This window comes from Ranitomeya variabilis, chromosome 2 (genome assembly GCF_051348905.1).
Source record: "Ranitomeya variabilis isolate aRanVar5 chromosome 2, aRanVar5.hap1, whole genome shotgun sequence".
In the NCBI taxonomy this organism is placed as follows: Eukaryota; Metazoa; Chordata; class Amphibia; order Anura; family Dendrobatidae; genus Ranitomeya; species Ranitomeya variabilis.
The window spans coordinates 4,512,100-4,527,341 of record NC_135233.1 but is presented as its reverse complement, the minus strand read 5'-3'; the positions used below and the strand labels follow the sequence as shown (position 1 = coordinate 4,527,341).

The 15,242-nt window shown below is 58.8% G+C and overlaps 1 protein-coding gene across 1 annotated transcript in view; it reads right to left on the bottom strand.

Moving 5' to 3' along the window:
• PTK7 (protein tyrosine kinase 7 (inactive)) overlaps positions 1–11,544 on the bottom strand; it is an 80,846-nt gene extending 69,302 nt beyond the window's left edge. Inside the window, exons 1-10 of the mRNA XM_077281880.1 lie at positions 11,344–11,544; positions 6,726–7,019; positions 6,556–6,658; positions 6,292–6,479; positions 5,757–5,904; positions 5,156–5,286; positions 4,824–5,090; positions 871–1,007; positions 646–781; positions 444–563 (exon numbers count right to left, since the gene is read on the bottom strand). Coding sequence (XP_077137995.1) covers positions 444–563; positions 646–781; positions 871–1,007; positions 4,824–5,090; positions 5,156–5,286; positions 5,757–5,904; positions 6,292–6,479; positions 6,556–6,658; positions 6,726–7,019; positions 11,344–11,380 — 1,561 coding nt within the window. The 5' untranslated portion in view covers positions 11,381–11,544. The remainder of the gene's footprint in view (positions 1–443; positions 564–645; positions 782–870; positions 1,008–4,823; positions 5,091–5,155; positions 5,287–5,756; positions 5,905–6,291; positions 6,480–6,555; positions 6,659–6,725; positions 7,020–11,343) is intronic.
• Between the last annotated feature and the right edge of the window lie 3,698 nt (positions 11,545–15,242).

Below are 15,242 nucleotides of genomic sequence, written 5' to 3'. Positions count from 1 at the left end.
CACATGTCCCAGCATGCACCCCGGCCCGAGCCCTGCACCCACACCACATGTCCCAGCATGCACCCCGGCCCGAGCCCTGCACCCACACCACATGTCCCAGCATGCACCACGGCCCGAGCCCTACACCCACACCACATGTCCCAGCATGCACCCCGGCCCAAGCCCTGCACCCACACATGTCCCAGCATGCACCACGGCCCGAGCCCTGCACCCACACCACATGTCCCAGCATGCACCACGGCCCGAGCCCTGCACCCACACATGTCCCAGCATGCACCACGGCCCGAGCCCTGCACCCAAACCACTTGTCCCAGCATGCACCACGGCCCGAGCCCTTCACCCACACCACATGTCTCAGCATGCACCACGGCCCGAGCCCTGCACCCACACCACATATCCCAGCATGGGCTCAGGTCGTGGTGCATGCTGGGACTTGTACTGACCTGCCTTCAACCACTGTATGGTGGGCTTCTCGCGGCCAGTGGCGGAGCAGTGCACTGTGGCCTCTCTGTCCAGCTCCATACACTGCTGGGGTTGGGGGGGAGGGGTGAACTTTAAATTCTCTGCAGCACAAAGGACATAAGGTGAAGAACCTCCAGCATGATGGCCGTCAGAATGGCATGGTGGAGACAAGCGCTCGCTCACCCTGCACCAGGACCCGCGCCTGCGCCTCTATGCTGCCCGCAGGCGTGCTGCTCATACAGGTGTAGACCGTGCCGTCATAAACCTCCACGTTCACAATCTTCAGAGTCCCGTTCTGGAAGACCTCGTAACGAGAGTCCTGTGAAAAGGGGCCATGAAAGTAAGCACTGACCGAATCAGGTGACGCAGATGACCAGAGAGGGCCACAAATGAGATCCAGACACTCACCTCCCCGGAGATGGGGATTCCATTACGGTACCAGGAGACACTTGGCTCCAGGGAAGCTCGACTTAGACAGTGAAGAAATCCAGACCGTCCCTCATCCATCCCTGTGTCCCGAGGCCTCTCCACCCACTGTGGAGGCGCTAGATGATGGGAGGAAGAGTGAGAGTTAGGACGAAAAATAAGAGCGAGGGGAAAAGGAGCTGATAAGAGCGAGCGAGGGGTGGGAGAAAGTGACGAGAGCGAGCGGTGGGAGGAGGTGACGAGAGAGAGCGAGGAGTGGGAGCAGGTGACGAGAGAGAGCGAGAGGTGGGAGGAAGTGACGAGAGAGCGAGAGGTGGGAGGTGACGAGAGAGAGCGAGGGGTGGGAGGAGGTGACGAGAGAGAGCGAGGGATGGCAGCAGGTGACGAGAGAGAGCGAGAGGTGGGAGGAAATGATGAGAGAGCGAGAGGTGGGAGGAGGTGACGAGAGAGAGCGAGAGGTGGGAGGAAGTGACGAGAGAGAGCAAGGGGTGGGAGGAGGTGACGAGAGAGAGCGAGAGATGGGAGGAAGTGACGAGAGAGCGAGAGGTGGGAGGAGGTGACGAGAGAGAGCGAGGGGTGGGAGGAAGTGACGAGAGAGAGCAAGGGGTGGGAGCAGGTGACGAGAAAGAGCGAGAGGTGGGAGGAAGTGACGAGAGAGAGCGAGGAGTGGGAGGAGGTGACGAGAGAGAGCGAGAGTTGGGAGGAGGTGACGAGAGAGAGCAAGGGGTGGGAGCAGGTGACGAGAGAGAGCGAGGGGTGGGAGGAAGTGAAGAGAGAGCGAGAGGTGGGAGCAGGTGACGAGAGAGAGCGAGAGGTGGGAGGAAGTGACGAGAGAGCGAGAGGTGGGAGGTGACGAGAGAGAGAGCGAGGGGTGGGAGCAGGTGACGAGAGAGAGCGAGGGGTGGGAGGAAGTGAAGAGAGAGCGAGAGGTGGGAGCAGGTGACGAGAGAGAGCGAGAGGTGGGAGCAGGTGACGAGAGAGAGCGAGAGGTGGGAGGAGGAGATGAGAGCGAGAGGTGGGAGGAGGTGACGAGAGAGAGCGAGAGGTGGGAGGAGGTGACGAGAGAGAGCGAGAGGTGGAAGTGACGAGAGAGAGCGAGAGGTGGGAGGAGGTGACGAGAGAGAGAGGGGTGGGAGCAGGTGACGAGAGAGAGCGAGAGGTGGGAGGAAGTGACGAGAGAGAGCGAGGGGTGGGAGGAAGTGACGAGAGAGAGCGAGAGGTGGGAGGAGGTGACAAGAGAGAGTGAGAGGTGGGAGGAAGTGACGAGAGAGCGAGAGGTGGGAGGAGGTGACTAAAGAGAGCGAGAGGAGGGAAGAGGTGACGAGAGCGAGCGAGGGGTGGGAGCGAGAGGTGGGAGGAAGTGACGAGAGAGAGCGAGAGGTGGGAGGAGGTGACGAGAGAGAGTGAGAGGTGGGAGGAAGTGACGAGAGAGCGAGAGGTGGGAGGAGGTGACTAAAGAGAGCGAGAGGAGGGAAGAGGTGACGAGAGCGAGCGAGGGGTGGGAGCGAGAGGTGGGAGGAAGTGACGAGAGAGAGCGAGAGGTGGGAGGAGGTGACGAGAGAGCAAGGTGTGGCAGCAGGTGACGAGAGAGAGCGAGAGGTGGGAGGAAGTGACGAGAGAGCGAGAGGTGGGAAGAAGTGACGAGAGAGCGAGAGGTGGGAGGAGGTGACGAGAGCGAGCGGGAAGTGTGACGAGTTGATGAAAGAGCGAGAGATGAGGAGGTGACGAGAGAGAGCGTGGGGTGGAAGGTGACAAGAGAGCGAGGGGCACGAGTAGGGGACGAGAGAGCAAGGGAAGGGATGAGCTAACGAGACAGACCGGCGGGAGGAGATGATGAGAGTGTGTGAGCGAGGGGCGGGAGGAGGTGACTAGAGAGAACGAGCGAGGGGCAGAAGGTGACAAGAGAAAGAGTGAGCGAGGGGCAGGAGGAGGTAACGAGAGCGCGATCGAGGGATGGGAGGTGACAACAGAGAGCGAGGGGCAGGAGGAGGTGACGAGAGAGAGCGAGAGGTGGGAGGAGGTGACGAGAGAGAGCAAAGGGTGGGAGGAGGTGACGAGAGAGAGTGAGGGGTACGAGATAGGGTGAGCGACAGGAGGGGACGAGAGAGCAAGGGAAGGGATGAGCTAACGAGAGAGAGTGAGGGGCAGAAGGTGACAAGAGAAAGCGTGAGCGAGGGGCAGGAGGAGGTAACGAAAGCACGATCGAGGGATGGGAGGAGGTGACAACAGAGCGAGCAAGGGGTGTGAGGAGCTGACGAGAGCGAAGGGCGGGAGGAGGTGACAAGAGAGAAAGGGGTGGGAGGAGGTGACAAGAGAGAAAGGAGTGGGAGGAGGCTGACAACAGAGCGAGGGGCATGAGAAGGTGACGAGAGAGCGAGGGGCACGAGAAGGTGACGAGAGAGGGCGAGCGACAGGAGGGGATGAGAGAGACAGCGAGGGAAGGAGGAGGTAACAAGAGAGCGGCGGGAGATGATGAGAGTGTAAGCGAGGGGCGGGAGGAGGTGGAGAGAGCAAACAAGTGGTGGGAGGAGGTGACAACAAAGCGAGCGAGGGGTGGGAGGAGGTGACGAAAGAGCTTGAGGGGTGGGAGGAGGTGGCGAGAGAGCGCTAGGGGTGGGAGGAGGTGATGAGAGAGAGCACAAGGGGTGGGAGGTGGTGACGAGAGAGCGCGAGGGGTAGGAGGAGGTGACGAGAGAGAGCACGAGGGGTGGGAGGAGGTGACGAGAGCCCGAGGGGTGGGAGGAGGCGATATGAGAGAGTGCGAGGCATGGGAGAAGGTGATGAGAGAGAAAGCAAGAGAGGGGTGGGAAGAGGACTGATTAGAGAGAGCGAGGGAAGAGGTGATGAGAAAGAGCGCGAGCAGAGGGAGGAGGTGGCGAGCAAGGGGCAGGAAGAGAGTAAGAGAGATGGAGAGTGAAAGGTGGGAGGAGGGGGCGAGTGAGTGGTGGGAGGAAAGGGTGAGTGAGTGGCTGTACAAAGGAGGAAAAGAGAGGAGCGGAGGGGGCGAGTGAATGGGGAGGAGTGAGCTAGTGGGCGGAGGAAGGAGCAAGCGAAGTGCGGGAGGAGGGGGCGAGAGAGTGGGGGAGGAAGGAGCAAGAGGGGTGAGTGAGTGGGGGGAGGAAGGTGCAAGCAAGGAGCAGGAGGAGGGGGCGAGAAGAGTGTATGAGGAAGTGGAGGGAAGAGAGCATGAGCAAGGTGGGGCAAGTGAGATGTAGGAGGAAGGTGTGGTCAAGCAAGAGGAGGAAGGAAAGGGGCAAGCGAGAGGAGGAAGGAGGGGGTGAGAGCGACGGAAGGAGGGGGCGGGCGAGCAAGCGGCGGAAGGAGGGGGTGAGCGAGCGGCGGAAGGAGGGGGCGAATGAGCGGCTGGAGGGGGCGAGCGAGCGGTGGAAGGAAAGGGCGAACGAGCGGCGGAAGGAGGGGACGAACGAGCGGCGAAAGGAGGAGACGAACGAGCGGCGGAAGGAGGGGGCGAGCGGGAGGCGGAAGGAGGGAGCGAGCGAGAGGCGGAAGGAGAGGGCGATCGAGAGGCGGAAGGAGAGAGCGAACGAGCGGCGGAAGGAGGGGGCGAACGAGCGGCGGAAGGAGGGGGCGAACGAGCGGCGGAAGGAGGGGGCGAGCGAGAGGCGGAAGGAGGGGGCGAGCGAGAGGCGGAAGGAGGGGGCGAGCGAGAAGCGGAAGGAGGGAGCGAGCGAGAAGCGGAAGGAGGGAGCGAGCGAGCGGCGGAAGGAGGGGATGAACGAGCGGCGGAAGGAGGGGATGAATGAGCGGCGGAAGAAGGGGGCAAGCGAGAGGCGGAAGGACGGGGCGAGCGAGAGGCGGAAGGAGGGGGCGAGCGAGAGGCGGAAGAGGGGGGGACGAGAGAGAGGATGAAGAATGGGGGGCCAGCGAGAAGCGGAGGTGAGTGAGGAGTAATAGGACCAGGTGATGAGACTTACTCGCCACGGTGACCTGTATGTCCTGTTGGCGCTTCCCCGCGGTGTTGGAGGCCTGGCAGCTGTATGTTCCTGCGTCCATCTCACTTATGGGACTGAAGACTAAATCGTTGGCATCCTGGCGCACCCGGCCCTGCGCTGGTATTCGCTGTCCGCTCCTTGTCCACCACACAGTGGGCAGCGGCTGGCCTCGTGGCCGATCACACGTGATACGCTGTATAGTGTCTGCGATCAGGACCCGCGGGTAGAATGGTGGCATCTCATCTATCTCTGTGGAGAATGTAAGAGGTCAGAAAGGCTGACGAGCGCCCACAGAGCTGACTCTCACATCTCACCTGCCAAGCTAAGAGTGGCCTTGAGGACCACTTGCGTCCCCCTCAGTCCAGTGCCCACACAGCGATAAGTCCCGTTATTGCGCTGTCTCACAGAGGTGATGAGCAAAGAGCCGTTCTGGAAAACTGTAATCCTGCAGGAAGGAGGCGCAAAACATTCACCAGTAAAGACGGGAGACTGAAGCCTCCACCACCCGGCCTCCACCAGTGTAACGTGTCACTGCCGCTACACCACCCAGCCTCCACCAGTGTAACGTGTCACTGCCGCTACACCACCCAGCCTCCACCAGTGTAACGTGTCACTGCCCCCCCACCACCCGGCCTCCACCAGTTTAACGTATCACTGCTCCCACACCACCAGGCCTCCACTAGTTTAACGTGTCACTGCCCCCACACCACCTGGCCTCCACCAGTTTAACGTGTCACTGCTCCCACACCACCCGGCCTCCACCAGTTTAAAGTGTCACTGCCCCCACACCACCCGGCCTCCACCAGTGTAACGTGTCACTGCCCCCACACCACCCGGCCTCCACCAGTGTAACGTGTCACTGTCCCCACACCACCCGGCCTCCACCAGTGTAAGACGTCTCCAGCCCTCGCTCACCGGGACTTGTTACTCAGTGGAGTATCTCTAAAAAACCACTCAAGAGTTGGTGGCGGGACGGCGGAGAATCGGCAGTGGAAAATGGCGTCCTCATTCTCCATCACAATCTGATCCTCAGGTCCAACCTCCACCTGCGGAAAACTCTCATCTACAGGAGCAAATAGCAGAGGACAACGTCTGACACCACATCACAAGACCCACGTACTACACCCGTCACACACAGGACCCCCACCACACAAAAGGATCCCCTTACTACACCTGTCACACACAGGGCCCCCGTACTACACCCGTCACACACAGGACTCCCACCACACACAGGACCCCCGTACCACACCCATCACACACAGGAGCCCCACCACACACAGAACCCCAGCACACACAGGACCCCCCACCACACACAGGAGCCCCAGCACACACAGGACCCCCACCACACACAGGAGCCCCAGCGCACACAGGAGCCCCCCACCACACACAGGACCCCCGTACTACACCCATCACACACAGGAGCCCCAGCACACACAGGACCCCCCCGCACCGATGATGCTGAGGGTGAAGTTGCGGTTGCTGCAGACGTCTCCCGCCGCGTTGTGTGCACAGCAGTAATACTCGGCGCTGTGGTCGGGGCCGGCGCTCCGGATCGTCAGCGTCCGCTCCTTGCTGTTGATGCTGTAGCTGTGGCCGCTCTCCATCGAGGTTCCGTCTCTGAACCATTGACAGATGGGTCTAGAAATAACAGCGGATGAGAGGACGACAGCGCAGGAAGACGTGATGGGAGAAATGAGGCGGGGCAGGATCTGACCTGGGGTGTCCATCGATGTGGCAGCGCAGAGTGACCGGGGACTGACTCTGGATGTCACTGACGCTGGCCGGACTCTGCAGGGACACCGGACCACTCTCTATCCCTGCAATGTGAACACATGAGCTCTCGCTTCCGCCCCACAGGACTCTCCGCACCCACCAGCCACTTACACTTAATATTGAAGGAGGCGTTGGCGCTGCGCCCCTCCTCGCCAGTGTCCAGGTCCCTCGCAACACACTGGAAGCTTCCTGCGTCCAGTCTCCGGTCCACAGCGGTAATAGTCAGGCTTCCCGCATCATGAAAGCGCCGCTCCGTGTCTTCCACAGGAAGCCCGTTCTGCAACCACTCAAACTGCACCCTGGAGGCGCCCTCCACCTCACAGCGCAGGAAAGCACTGCGGCCGTGCAAAGCATCCTGGGAAGATGGCTGCTTGATGAAGACAATGGCGCCACTGGTGCTGACAGCTGAAAAACAAATAACTGATAGCAAGAACCAGCCAACCACAGGCAGTGCCAGCAGCCAGGAACGTGAGCGCCAACCGCAGGCAGTGCCAGCAGCCAGGAACGTGGGTGCCAACCGCAGGCAGTGCCAGCAGCCAGGAACGTGGGCGCCAACCGCAGGCAATGCCAGCAGCTAGGAACGTGGGCGCCAACCGCAGGTAGTGCCAGCAGCCAGGAATGTGGGCGCCAACCGCAGGCAATGCCAGCAGCTAGGAACGTGGGCGCCAACCGCAGGCAGTGCCAGCAGCCAGGAACGTGGGCGCCAACTGCAGGCAATGCCAGCAGCCAGGAACGTGGGCGCCAACCGCAGGCAGTGCCAGCAGCCAGGAACATGGGCGACAACCACACAGGCAGTGCCAGCAGCCAGGAACGTGGGCGACAACCACAGGCAGTGCCAGCAGCCAGGAACGTCGACGCCAACCACAGGCACTGCCAGCAGCCAGGAACGTGGGCGCCAACCGCAGGCAGTGCCAGCAGCCAGGAACGTGGGTGACAACCACAGGCAGTGCCAGCAGCAAGGAACGTGGGCGACAACCGCAGTCAGTGCCAGCAGCCAGGAATGTCGGCGCCAACCACAGGCAGTGCCAGCAGCCAGGAACATGGGCGACAACCGCAGGCAGTGCCAGCAGCCAGGAACATGGGCGACAACCACAGGCAGTTCCAGCATCCAGGAACGTGGGCGCCAACCGCAGGCAGTGCCAGCAGCCAGGAACGTGGACGACAACCACAGGCAGTGCCAGCATCCAGGAACGTGGGCGACAACCGCAGTCAGTGCCAAGAGCCAGGAACGTGGGCGACAACCGCAGGCAGTGCCAGGAGCCAGGAACGTGGGCGACAACCACAGGCAGTGCCAGCAGCCGGGAACATGGACGCCAACCGCAGGCAGTTCCAGCAGCCAGGAATGTGGGCGCCAACCGCAGGCAGTGCCAGCAGTCAGGAACGTGGGCGCCAACCACAGGCAGTGCCAGCAGTCAGGAACGTGGGCGCCAACCGCAGGCAGTGCCAGCAGCCAGGAACGTGGACGCCAACTGCAGGCAGTGTCTGCAGCCAGGAATGTGGGCGCCAACCGCAGGCAGTTCCAGCAGCCAGGAATGTGGGCGCCAACCGCAGGCAGTGCCAGCAGTCAGGAACGTGGGCGCCAACCGCAGGCAGTGCCAGCAGCCAGGAACGTGGACGCCAACTGCAGGCAGTGTCTGCAGCCAGGAATGTGGGCGCCAACCGCAGGCAGTGCCAGCAGCCAGGAATGTGGGCGCCAACCGCAGGCAGTGCCAGCAGCTGGGAATGTGGATGTCAACTGCAGGCAGTGCCAGCAGCCGGGAACGTGGACGCCAACCGCAGGCAGTGCCAGCAGCCAGGAATGTGGGTGCCAACCGCAGGCAGTGCCAGCAGCCGGGAACGTGGACGCCAACCGCAGGCAGTGCCAGCAGCCGGGAACGTGGGCGCCAACCGCAGGCAGTGCCAGCAGCCAGGAATGTGGTTGCCAACCGCAGGCAGTGCCAGCAGCCAGGAACGTGGACGCCAACTGCAGGCAGTGTCTGCAGCCAGGAATGTGGGCGCCAACCGCAGGCAGTTCCAGCAGCCAGGAATGTGGGCGCCAACCACAGGCAGTGCCAGCAGTCAGGAACGTGGGCGCCAACCGCAGGCAGTGCCAGCAGCCAGGAACGTGGACGCCAACTGCAGGCAGTGTCTGCAGCCAGGAATGTGGGCGCCAACCGCAGGCAGTGCCAGCAGCCAGGAATGTGGGCGCCAACCGCAGGCAGTGCCAGCAGCTGGGAATGTGGATGTCAACTGCAGGCAGTGCCAGCAGCCGGGAACGTGGACGCCAACCGCAGGCAGTGCCAGCAGCCAGGAATGTGGGTGCCAACCGCAGGCATTGCCAGCAGCCGGGAACGTGGACACCAACCGCAGGCAGTGCCAGCAGCCAGGAACGTGGGCGCCAACCGCAGGCAGTGCCAGCAGCCAGGAATGTGGTTGCCAACCGCAGGCAGTGCCAGCAGCCAGGAACCTAGGCGAAAACCACAGGCCGTGTCAGCAGCCAGGAACGTGGGCACCAGACGGAGCTCCGCAGAAGAAGAAGCCCGTAACTAAACCATCCAAATACGGTCAAAATTGAGGAATCGGAAAGCGTGCACCACCGCCAACAAAATATCACCACTACAAATACCAGCACATAAAACCAGCAATGTCACCACTATCCTACTGGTCATGTAGAACAGAGCTAGAGAAGCCGAAACCTGCCACCAATATGGCATCAATGTACCACAAAATCACAGAAGTCACCGCCAGCCCAGTCAGAGCACGGGGCCCCGGTAACACCACACAGTACCACTGGAATAAGACCTGCAACCGAGAACTAGGGGCCCCAGAAGAAATACAGTTGTCAGGAGAGGACAGGCAGGTCCACATTGTGCCCGATGTCACCAAAAACAAGAACCATCACCACCTGCTCCAACTGAGAAAGGCCAGGTCATGAGCTCCTCATCGCTTCTCGCTCTTTCCTGCTCCATCTCTCATCCTCCCCTTCTCCATCTCTCTTCTCTCTCCTTCCCCCTCTCTCTCCTGCATTCCTCTATCTCTTCTCTCTCCTCCTCCATCTCTTCTCTCACCTCCTCCATCTCTCTTCTCTTTCCTCCATCTCTTCTCTCTCCTCCTTCATCTCTTCTCCCTCCTCCTCCATCTCTTCTCCCTCCCCTTCAGCTCTTCCCCCTCCTCCTCCATCTCTTCTCTCTCCTCCTCCATCTCTCTTCTCTCTCCTCCATCTCTTCTCTCTCCTTCATCTCTTCTCCCTCCTCCTCCATCTCTTCTCTCTCCTCCTCCATCTCTCTTCTCTCTCCTCCTCCATCTCTTCTCTCCCCTCCTCCATCTCTTCTCCCTCCTCCTCCATCTCTTCTCCCTCCTCCTCCATCTCTTCTCCCTCCTCCTCCATCTCTTCTCCCTCCTCCTCATCTCTCCTCTCCAGCTCTTCTCCCTCCTCCATCTCTTCTCTCTCGTTCCCCCTCTCTTCTCTCCTCCTCCATCTCTCTTCTCTCTCCTCCTCCATCTCTCATCTCTCTCCTCCTCCATCTCTTCTCTCCATCTCTCCTCCATCTCTTCCCCCTCCACCTCTCCTCCATCTCTCTTCTCCCTTCTCCTCCATCTCTTCTCTCCATCTCTCCTCCATATTTCTTCTCTCTCCTCCTCTCCTCTCCCCTCCAGCTCTTCTCCCTCATCCTCCATCTCTTCTCTCCTCCTGCATCTCTCTTCTCTCTCCTCCTCCATCTCTTCTCTCCTCCACCTCTCTCCTCCATCTGTTCTCTATCCTCGTCCATCTCTTCTCTCTCCTCCTCCATCTCGTCTCTCTCCTCCATTTCTTCTCTCTCCTCCATATCTCTTCTCTCCTCCTCCATCTCTCTTCTCTCCTCCTCCATCTCTCTTCTCTCCTCCTCCATCTCTCCTCTCCTCCTTCATCTCTCTTCTCTCCTCCACCTCTTCCATCTCTTCTCTCTCCTCCATCTCTTCTCTATCCTCCTCCGTCTCTTCTCTCTCCTCCCCGTCTCTTCTCTCTCCTTCTCCTCCTCCATCTCTCCTCCTCCATCTCTTCTCTCTCCTCCATCTCTTCTCTCTTCTCTCCTCCATCTCTTCTCTCCCCCTCCATCTCTTCTCTCCCCCTCCATCTCTTCTCTCCCCCTCCATCTCTTCTCTCCCCCTCCATCTCTTCTCTCCCCCTCCATCTCTTCTCTTCTCCTTCATCTCTTCTCTCTTCCTCCATCTCTTTTCTCTCCTCCTCCTCTTCTCTCCTCCTCCATCATTACTTCTCTCCTCCATCTCTTCTCTCCTCCTCCATCTCTTCTCTCCTCCTCCATCATTACTTCTCTCCTCCATCTCTTCTCTTCTCCTTCATCTCTTCTCTCTTCCTCCATCTCTTTTCTCTCCTCCTCCTCTTCTCTCCTCCTCCATCATTACTTCTCTCCTCCATCTCTTCTCTCCTCCATCTCTTCTCTCCTCCTCCATCATTACTTCTCTCCTCCATCTCTTCTCTCCTCCATCATCATTACTTCTCACCTCCTCCATCTCCTTCATCTCTTTTCTGCTTCATCTCTTCTCCCTCCTCCTCCTCTTCTCTCTCCTCCATCTCTTCTCCTCTCCTCCTCCATCTCTCTTCTGCTCCTCCATCTCTTTTCTCCACCATCTCTCTCCTCTTCCATCTCCCTTCCCCTCTTCCGTCCTCCATTATGAGCACTCCGTCCCCTCCATCCTCCCCTCCCCGGGAGCTCCGTCCATCCTTCCCTCCCGTGTCCCGGGGTCTCACCGCTCAGCAGCAGGCACAGGGCAGCGCTCGGGCTCATGGCGGCTTCGTCCACACCTCAGCACATCTCGGCGGCGTCTGCCATGGCTCCCGGCCCGATTTCCTTCTCCCACAATCCCCTGCTGCCGCTGAAAGGGGCGTGTTCTTCCGCTGAGACGCTCCGTGACGTCATCAACCTGCGCGCTCTCTCCGACGACATAAACAGGAAGCGTAAAGGCGACGCCCGCAGTGGATTCTGGGAGCTGAGCAGGAGAGCGGACAGCAGCAGGCGGCGGAGGCCGAGGCGCGAGGATTTACTCTTTGTCTAGTGGGAGTGTCAGTCATTGGGAGCTGCAGCCTGATTGGTTGATGAGAGCAGCGAAGGCGGCGCATTCAGGAGCGCGCTCAGTCCCTCAGACAATTGGAAGGCGCGCGGATCCGTATTCTGCCTGTAGTGAGCTGTTCCCTTTATTCCTGGCGGATCCGTATTCTGCCTGTAGTGAGGTGTTCCCTTTATTCCCGGCGGATCCGTATTCTGCCTGTAGTGAGGTGTCGCCATTATTCCCGGCGGATCCGTATTCTGCCTGTAGTGAGCTGCTCCCTTTATTCCCGGCGGATCCGTATTCTGCCTGTAGTGAGGTGTTGCCTTTATTCCCGGCGGATCTGTATTCTGCCTGTAGTGAGGTGTTCCCTTTATTCCCGGCGGATCCGTATTCTGCCTGTAGTGAGGTGTTGTCTTTATTCCTGGCGGATCCGTATTCTGCCTGTAGTGAGCTGTTCCCTTTATTCCCGGCGGATCCGTATTCTGCCTGTAGTGAGGTGTCGCCATTATTCCCGGCGGATCCGTATTCTGCCTGTAGTGAGCTGCTCCCTTTATTCCCGGCGGATCCGTATTCTGCCTGTAGTGAGGTGTTGCCTTTATTCCCGGCGGATCTGTATTCTGCCTGTAGTGAGGTGTTCCCTTTATTCCCGGCGGATCCGTATTCTGCCTGTAGTGAGCTGCTCCCTTTATTCCCGGCGGATCCGTATTCTGCCTGTAGTGAGGTGTTGCCTTTATTCCCGGCGGATCTGTATTCTGCCTGTAGTGAGCTGTTCCCTTTATTCCCGGCGGATCCGTATTCTGCCTGTAGTGAGGTGTTCCCTTTATTCCCGGCGGATCCGTATTCTGCCTGTAGTGAGGTGTTCCCTTTATTCCCGGCGGATCCGTATTCTGCCTGTAGTGAGCTGTTCCCTTTATTCCCGGCGGATCCGTATTCTGCCTGTAGTGAGCTGTTCCCTTTATTCCCGGCGGATCCGTATTCTGCCTGTAGTGAGGTGTCGCCTTTATTCCCGGCGGATCTGTATTCTGCCTGTAGTGAGCTGTTCCCTTTATTCCCGGCGGATCCGTATTCTGCCTGTAGTGAGGTGTTCCCTTTATTCCCGGCGGATCCGTATTCTGCCTGTAGTGAGGTGTTGCCTTTATTCCCGGCGGATCTGTATTCTGCCTGTAGTGAGCTGTTCCCTTTATTCCCGGCGGATCCGTATTCTGCCTGTAGTGAGGTGTTCCCTTTATTCCCGGCGGATCCGTATTCTGCCTGTAGTGAGGTGTTCCCTTTATTCCCGGCGGATCCGTATTCTGCCTGTAGTGAGCTGTTCCCTTTATTCCCGGCGGATCCGTATTCTGCCTGTAGTGAGCTGTTCCCTTTATTCCCGGCGGATCCGTATTCTGCCTGTAGTGAGGTGTCGCCTTTATTCCCGGCGGATCCGTATTCTGCCTGTAGTGAGCTGTTCCCTTTATTCCCGGCGGATCCGTATTCTGCCTGTAGTGAGGTGTTGTCTTTATTCCCGGCGGATCCGTATTCTGCCTGTAGTGAGCTGTTTCCTTTATTCCCGGCGGATCCGTATTCTGCCTGTAGTGAGGTGTTGTCTTTATTCCCGGCGGATCCGTATTCTGCCTGTAGTGAGGTGATGCCTTTATTCCCGGCGGATCCGTATTCTGCCTGTAGTGAGCTGTTCCCTTTATTCCCGGCGGATCCGTATTCTGCCTGTAGTGAGCTGTTCCCTTTATTCCCGGCGGATCCGTATTCTACCTGTAGTGAGCTGTTGTCTTTATTCCCGGCGGATCCGTATTCTGCCTGTAGTGAGCTGTTCCCTTTATTCCCGGCGGATCCGTATTCTGCCTGTAGTGAGCTGTCGCCTTTATTCCCGGCGGATCCGTATTCTGCCTGTAGTGAGGTGATGCCTTTATTCCCGGCGGATCCGTATTCTGCCTGTAGTGAGCTGTTCCCTTTATTCCCGGCGGATCCGTATTCTGCCTGTAGTGAGCTGTCGCCTTTATTCCCGGCGGATCCGTATTCTGCCTGTAGTGAGGTGTTGTCTTTATTCCCGGCGGATCCGTATTCTGCCTGTAGTGAGCTGTTCCCTTTATTCCCGGCGGATCCGTATTCTGCCTGTAGTGAGCTGTCGCCTTTATTCCCGGCGGATCCGTATTCTGCCTGTAGTGAGCTGTCGCCTTTATTCCCGGCGGATCCGTATTCTGCCTGTAGTGAGCTGTCGCCTTTATTCCCGGCGGATCCGTATTCTGCCTGTAGTGAGGTGATGCCTTTATTCCCGGCGGATCCGTATTCTGCCTGTAGTGAGCTGTTGCCATTATTCCCGGCGGATCCGTATTCTGCCTGTAGTGAGCTGTCGCCATTATTCCCGGCGGATCCGTATTCTGCCTGTAGTGAGCTGTCGCCTTTATTCCCGGCGGATCCGTATTCTGCCTGTAGTGAGGTGATGCCTTTATTCCCGGCGGATCCGTATTCTGCCTGTAGTGAGCTGTCGCCATTATTCCCGGCGGATCCGTATTCTGCCTGTAGTGAGCTGTTCCCTTTATTCCCGGCGGATCCGTATTCTGCCTGTAGTGAGCTGTTGTCTTTATTCCCGGCGGATCCGTATTCTGCCTGTAGTGAGCTGTTCCCTTTATTCCCGGCGGATCCGTATTCTGCCTGTAGTGAGCTGTCGCCTTTATTCCCGGCGGATCCGTATTCTGCCTGTAGTGAGGTGATGCCTTTATTCCCGGCGGATCCGTATTCTGCCTGTAGTGAGCTGTTGCCATTATTCCCGGCGGATCCGTATTCTGCCTGTAGTGAGCTGTCGCCATTATTCCCGGCGGATCCGTATTCTGCCTGTAGTGAGCTGTCGCCTTTATTCCCGGCGGATCCGTATTCTGCCTGTAGTGAGGTGATGCCTTTATTCCCGGCGGATCCGTATTCTGCCTGTAGTGAGCTGTCGCCATTATTCCCGGCGGATCCGTATTCTGCCTGTAGTGAGCTGTCGCCTTTATTCCCGGCGGATCCGTATTCTGCCTGTAGTGAGCTGTCGCCTTTATTCCCGGCGGATCCGTATTCTGCCTGTAGTGAGGTGTTGTCTTTATTCCCGGCGGATCCGTATTCTGCCTGTAGTGAGCTGTCGCCTTTATTCCCGGCGGATCCGTATTCTGCCTGTAGTGAGGTGTTCCCTTTATTCCCGGCGGATCCGTATTCTGCCTGTAGTGAGGTGATGCCTTTATTCCCGGCGGATCCGTATTCTGCCTGTAGTGAGCTGTCGCCATTATTCCCGGCGGATCCGTATTCTGCCTGTAGTGAGGTGATGCCTTTATTCCCGGAGGATCCGTATTCTGCCTGTAGTGAGGTGATGCCTTTATTCCCGGAGGATCCGTATTCTGCCTGTAGTGAGGTGTCGCCTTTATTCCTGGCGGATCCGTATTCTGCCTGTAGTGAGCTGTTCCCTTTATTCCCGGCGGATCCGTATTCTGCCTGTAGTGAGGTGTTCCCTTTATTCCCGGCGGATCCGTATTCTGCCTGTAGTGAGGTGTCGCCTTTATTCCCGGCGGATCCGTATTCTGCCTGTAGTGAGGTGTTGCCTTTATTCCCGGTGGATCCGTATTCTGCCTGTAGTGA